At 48.8% G+C, this 7193-nt stretch overlaps 1 protein-coding gene across 1 annotated transcript; it reads left to right on the forward strand.

Moving 5' to 3' along the window:
• Positions 1 to 4274: 4274 nt before the first annotated feature.
• Positions 4275 to 7032, forward strand: LOC119366046 (probable receptor-like protein kinase At5g24010). Its single transcript, XM_037631706.1, has one exon. The coding sequence runs from the start codon at positions 4364 to 4366 to the stop codon at positions 6830 to 6832; it is 2469 nt and encodes an 822-aa protein (XP_037487603.1). The 5' UTR covers positions 4275 to 4363; the 3' UTR covers positions 6833 to 7032.
• Positions 7033 to 7193: the final 161 nt, after the last annotated feature.

The raw sequence follows: 7193 nt of genomic DNA on the forward strand, positions 1-7193 counted from the left end.
GCGACAGTAGCGGGAGGCAGGCGGTATAGGATGTATTTGTGATCCGTTGTCTTGTTCAGAGGTATCCGGCTATCGAGGCGTCCCGTAGCCGGATAAGTGCGGATGGTGCAAACGGCTTCAACGGCGAGTTTATGCACTTCGGTGGAAACATTAGATCTTTGATCAAGATATGTCGACGCGTGTTTGCGTCGTGTCCTTGCTGAAGATGGTGAATTGATGGTGAGTCCACCACAAGGTAGAACTCTGGATTCTCATCCCCCAAACCAAGCTTCAATTCATGGCTTCAATTCAGAGCTGAAGTTGCTGTGTTCTAGCACACGCGCACCAGTACATGGCTTCCCAACAGTATGATTCACCGTTTCCTCTCCTCATGGCACTAGGCGCACATAAAGGCCACCAGCGAAGAAGATGACCACTCGGCTGCCTACTTGTTTCTTTTCATATTCTCCAAACGTATGCCACAATCTTGGGTGAGGAAAGCGAGCAAAAGGCGACCTATTTATATTTCCATTTGCTTCTTCATGATTCATATTTCCATTCACTTCATGTCTCTTAGAATGCTTGGTTTAATGGACAAGGAAATTTTGTCATCCCACAGATCTCTTACTTCAATCCAATTCATGCTTTCCCGCAAATATAAAAATAAAATCCAATTCATGCTACTCTTCTTCCTTTCCACTCCCATAAATCGTATTTTGTTTAAATTCTTTATTGCATTCCATGATTCACTTTACTATTTTGGTTAACTTTAGCTTCTTGCATCTAACACATTATGTTTTTACATCGTCTTGATTTTGCAACAGAAATTCATGTATGCCGATGCAGTTCACACGCAAGAGATCACAACCGGTGGGTATGAAGCTCCAGAGTTGAGGCATAATCTATGTAGCCGTGTTCTGCTTTTGCTCTCTTCTATTTTACTGTCGTATGTGCCTGCTAATTGAGGCAATTGCCCTCTTTTGTGATTTAGAGTAATTCATTTTATTTCATAGATGTATCTTTCGACTTGACTATTTCAACATGTTTTCCATAGTTTCTCCGTCGTTCCTAGCAAGAAGCAGATGGTTCCCTAAAAAAACAAGAAGCAGATGGCGACCCGTTCCCAAAGCACAAAAGAAAAGAAGCATATCCCACCTTGTTACTCCATGCAGATTAAAAATACAACATGGATTAACTTTATCCCAAATTTACGACTCCATTTAAGGGAGGTTACCTTTTTCGAAAAGGGGGACACCCGGCCTCTGCATCAGAATGATGCATACGGACACATTTATAAATAAAATAGGTTCAACAAGGTCGTAAAGTCTGGAAACAAAAAGAAAGGCTAGCTCACAAAGAGCCTCAACGCCAAAGACAAAAGGCCATAGAGCCACAACCGGCTGGCAAAACAAAGATAGATAAACTAATCGTCTATCCTATTACATGACCGCCATCCAAACCGATTGAAGATATCCCGTGCTACCATCTCCCACCGGACAGATCCAGTAACCAAACGCTCCCTGGCCTCCGTCGGAGTGAGTAAGGACCACATACGGATCAACGCCGTAGGTCGGAATAAAACCTGCAAAAAATGAATAGTTGTTGTTCTGTTAAAAGCCAAATCATTTATGCGGTTTCAAATTGCCCACATCAACGCACATACTCCTACACGAATTTGTCTAGCTGTATCGGACTCTATCCTAACAAGCCACGTTCCAAATAACGTACTGACCGAATTCGGAGGAGTAATGTTAAAGGCAGTTTGCACGGTGCGCCACAAAACTCTCGCCAACGGGCAATCAAAGAAGAGGTGCTTAATGGTCTCGTCCCGATCACAGAAACTACACCTAGTAGATCATGTCCAATTGCGCTTAACCAAGTTGTCCTTTGTTAAAATGACTTGTTTATGTACAAACCACATAAACACTTTAATCTTCAAAGGAACTTTTACTTTCCAAACATGTTTGGAACTAGGAATGACACTAGAGTTAATGACATCGATATACATCGACTTAACCGTAAATTCTCCAGACCTAGTAAGTTTCCAACACAACTAATCGGGCTAATGAGCTAGCTGAACCTCCATCAGTCTACTCACCAAATGAAGCCATGCTTCCCACCTATCACCAACAAGCACCCTCTGAAACTGAATATGAAGGGGAATGGACTGCATAATTGTTGCAACTAGCGCATTCCGTCGTTGAACAATACGATACAGGGACGGATACTGGAGCGCCAATGGCGTATCACCAAGCCAAGTACCTCCCAGAAATGGGTATTGTTGCCATTACCGACAATAAACTTTGTTCTATTAAAAAAGGCCGCCTTAACTCTCATAGGCCCCTTCCAAAACGGCGAATCAGTTGGTCTCACTGTCACGTGTGACAAAGTCTTGGACTACATATACTTGTTACGGAGAATCTGCGCCCATGTTGCGTCAGTCTCAACTGATAACTTATACATCCACTTACTGAGAAGGCATCTGTTCTTGACCTCAAGATTCTCAATACCCAGACCCCCTTGGTCCTTTGGTCTACAGATGATATCCTATTTGGCGGGTCGGCACTTTCTCTTTAGTTCATCACTCTGCCAAAAAAATCTTGATCGGTAGAAGTCCAGCCTTTTCCTAACCCCAACTGGAACTTCAAAGAAAGATAAGTAACATCGGCATACTCGTGAGCACCGAATTAATAAGAATCAACCGGCCTCCATATGACATAAGTTTGCCCTTCCAGCAACTAAGTTTCTTCTCAAACCGATCTTCGATGCATTTCCACTCTCTGTATGTTAGCTTACGATGGTGAATGGGTATACCTAGGTAAGTAAAAGGTAAATCCCCTAATTCACATCCAAACAATTGACCTTTTGGTCAGTGTCAATTCTGAGTTAATCATTTCTTGCTTATTAATTAAAAATATTAACAACCTTTTTGTGCAGGCAAGAAAAATATCCACATCGACGATATTTATACCATTCTGGAGTATGTTTATATATAAAAGCATTCTAGCCTAGCAATTTATGCTATAGTGTGTTAGCTGCATAAATGTTTGGTATTTACTAAGTTTGTTTATTTGTAACATTTAGTCAAATGTTACCATGATTCTCTAATCTACTTAGTTTTACTTGATACAAATTTGCTGCATTTTTACCCTTTGTGCGGTAAACCCTCAAATTAATAGACATGATTGATTGTGGAAAAGCACATGGTACTTAGCAAGAGATTCTGATTTGCTCCTATTGTCCATTACTCAATCATTGCTTTTACTTCTATTTCTCCAATTCTATAGCGATGCAACTACACATACCTGCAGCAACACACGGGGTATCATCTAGTGAGAAGAAAAAACTAGAACTATGGACGGGAATGTTTGGTTCCTGGGTGTGTGTATATACACCCTGTATGGAAAAATAAATTAGCAATTCAACAAAAAGCCAAACAAATCTGAAAATATTATTGAAATAAAATTGACCTTTTATTATACTTGTGAAAAAATCACAAAAATAAAATCACCCTCTAACTTCTTTTCAAAAAAGACAAATTTTCGGTCAAAATAGTGTGAATGACCTATAATAGCAAATAAATTTTGTCTTTTTTGCCCTGAAGTCAATGTTGGTCTTTTCTTCGTGAAAATATATATACTAGTGCAAAACTAAGTCAAGTTTAATCTAAAAATACTTCTAACTATTTTAACTATTTGTTTAATTATTAAAAAGTTCCTCATGTAGGATGTATATACAACCAGAGGAACCAAAGTGTATTCCCCCTGGAACTATACCCTTTTGATTCATTTATAAAGAGGCTACTCTTTTTTTATGAGGGTCCCTCGAGATTCTCTTACTGTGCCCTCCGTTCCAGAATATAAGGTGTATTGGTTTCCGTGCAAGTCAACCATTTGAATGTTTGACCAAGATTATAGAATAAAATAACAACACCTGCAATACCTACTAGATAAAATATGGAACTACTTTTCATGATGGATCAAATGATATAAATTTTGTATTGTGAATGTTGATATACTGTTCTAAAAACTCGCTCAAACTTGCACTCGTTTGACTTTTTAAAAAACAAATACACATTATATAAAGGAACGGAGGGATATATATGAGGTCGGATCCACACGACAGGGACTGTGCCAGACTCTAGTCCACCATGCTCTGCCAAACAACACAAACGGTCAATCCCAGCTTCCAAGTTTAGTCAAGTCCACCTTCCACTGGACGAATTTTCGTTCGCCTTTCCCTTGTTCCTGTCCGTCCGAATCAACACTCCACTCCGGCTCGGCCGTGTTACCTACGTCCACACAGCCCGCCCGCGCTTATCCCCAATGATCATCGATATGCATCCACGCTTGCTCACAACACCAGCACGACTCCACTGGCCTGAATGGCCGTCCGCGGGATACTCCTCGCCCTCCTCCTCGCCATGGTTCTCCCGCGCGCCATCCTCGCCGCCTTCGCTCCGGCCTTTCAATATTTCCTCGCATGCGGCGCCAACTCCTCCGTCTCCTTCCCGTCCGATTCCCCCGCCAACATCTTCGTCCCCGACGCCGCCTACCTCTCGCCCGCGGGCGCTCCGGCGGTGTCGGCCAGCTCCACCCTGGCCTCCCCGCCAGCTCTGTACGCCGCCGCGCGCGCGGACATCTCGGCCTTCTCGTACCGCCTCCCTAGCCCCGCCTCGCCAGACGCGTCGTCATTCCTCGTCCTGCGCCTCCACTTCTTCCCCTTCTTCCCCGCCACCTCCTCTCAGTATGTCATCAACATCTTGTCCGCGCGCTTCAACGTTTCGGTCGCCGACGCCTACGCTCTGCTGTCCTCCTTCTCGCCTCCGGCCGCCGGCGTCGTCAAGGAGTTCTTCGTCCCGCGCGACCTGTTCGGTGACCACTTCCACGTCACGTTCACCCCGGACGCCGGCTCCACCGCCTTCGTCAACGCCATCGAGCTGTTCTCGGCCCCGCCGGAGATGCTGTGGAATAGCTCCGTGACGCCCGTGGGAGCCGTGGTGAAGGACGACATGGACCTGTGGCAGCGGCAGCCGCTGGAGACGGTCTATCGCCTCAACGTCGGAGGGCCCAAGGTGACCATTGAGAACGACACGCTGTGGCGGACGTGGCTGCCCGACGGTCCCTACCTCTACGACGCCTCCGGGCTGTCGGTGGTGAGCAACACCTCCAACCCGATCATCTACGATTCATCGAACGGATACACGAGGGAGGTGGCGCCAGATGTCGTGTACCAGACCCAGCGCATGGCGAACGTGACGGACTTACTGGCGGCGACAACCCCGGGCCTGAACTTCAACCTCACGTGGACGTTCCCGGCGGTGAAGGGGTCCCGCTACCTCGTCCGCCTCCACTTCTGCGACTACGAGGTGGTCAGCTCCGTCGTCGGCGTTGGCATCGTCTTCAACGTCTACATCGCGCAGACCATTGGCACTCCAGACCTCACGCCGAATGCTCGGGCGACTCAGTCGAACGAGGTCTTTTACATGGACTACGCGGCCAGGGCGCCGAGCACCGGGAACCTCACGGTGAGCATCGGCTGGTCGTCGAAAAGGAGCGGAGGTGGGATACTGAACGGGCTAGAGATTATGAGGCTGCCGCCCGTTGATTTGAGCTCGAGGAGGTACGGCAGGACGAAGAGGACCATTGTCATTACGGTGTCGGCAGTGCTCGGCGCCGCCGTTCTTGCTTGCGTGGTGCTCTGCTTTTTCGGCGTGCCGTATACGAAGTACAGCGGCTCCGGCTGGGCTGAGCAGTTCACGAACCGATGGTCCAGAGAGGGCAAGACCAGCGGGTTGCAGAGTGTGAGCACGAAGCTGCACATCGCTCTCGCGAAGATCAAGGCCGCCACGGACAACTTCCACGAGCGCAACCTCATCGGCGTGGGCGGGTTCGGGAACGTGTACAAGGGCGTGCTCGTTGACGGCACGCCAGTGGCGGTGAAGCGCGCCATGCACGCCTCGCAGCAGGGGTTGCCGGAGTTCCAGACGGAGATCGTGGTGCTGTCCGGCATCCGGCACCGGCACCTGGTGTCGCTCATTGGGTACTGCAACGAGCAGGCGGAGACGATACTGGTGTACGAATACATGGAGAAAGGCACGCTGCGGAGCCACCTGTACGGTTCCGACGAGCCGGCGTTGTCATGGAAGCAGAGGCTGGAGATCTGCATCGGCGCGGCGAGGGGCCTGCACTACCTGCACAGAGGCTACGCGGAGAACATCATCCACCGTGACGTCAAGTCGACCAACATCCTCCTCGGGAGCGACGGCGGCAGCACCGGTGGCGTGATCGCCAAGGTGGCCGACTTCGGGCTGTCGCGCATCGGGCCGTCGTTCGGGGAGACGCACGTGAGCACGGCGGTGAAGGGCAGCTTCGGGTACCTGGACCCGGGGTACTTCAAGACGCAGCAGCTGACGGACCGGTCGGACGTCTACTCCTTCGGCGTGGTGCTGTTGGAGGTGCTCTGCGCGCGACCTGTGATCGACCAGAGCCTGGACCACGGCCGGATCAACATCGCCGAATGGGCCGTGAGGATGCGCAGGGAAGGGCGGCTCGACAAGATGGCCGACCCGAGGATCGCCGGCGAGGTGGACGAGGAGTCGCTGCTCAAGTTCGCAGAAACCGCTGAGAAGTGCCTGGCGGAGTGCTGGGTGGACCGGCCGTCCATGGGCGACGTGCTGTGGAACCTGGAGTATTGCCTACAGCTGCAGGAGACCAATATCACCGGGGACGGACTCGACGACATGGTACCGTCGTCGACGAGCTTGTTGATGGACGAGACCGACTTGAGCATGACCAATGTCGCCGACAGCAAGGTATTCTCCCAGCTGAGCGCCCGCGGCGAGGGACGATGATCTGAAGTTGGTGCACCAATTGAACATTTTCCTTTGGTGGTCCCTGAATCATCTGAACCCCACATGGATGGATGTTGCACAATACTCTGCAGTTTTTTTTAGTCAATTATCACATGTGTCTGAACTTAGCGAGAAAACCAGTTTGAAGCTAAAACTTGCGACATACATTAAACCCAGACAAAACTTGGCTTGGGTGTTCATCTACGGTGCTAATCGCGTTTGTGTACACATACAGTGATGACGAGGCTCGCCAACATGGCGTGGGACGGGCAATGCTAGACCTACGTAAGGTTGGCTACGGGTTTTACATAAATGAAAACGTGGACAGTTAAGATTGAAAGATTAAGGGGTGAAGGGGCCC

The sequence above is a fragment of the Triticum dicoccoides genome, chromosome 2B (genome assembly GCF_002162155.2).
Source record: "Triticum dicoccoides isolate Atlit2015 ecotype Zavitan chromosome 2B, WEW_v2.0, whole genome shotgun sequence".
Lineage (NCBI taxonomy): Eukaryota > Viridiplantae > Streptophyta > Magnoliopsida > Poales > Poaceae > Triticum > Triticum dicoccoides.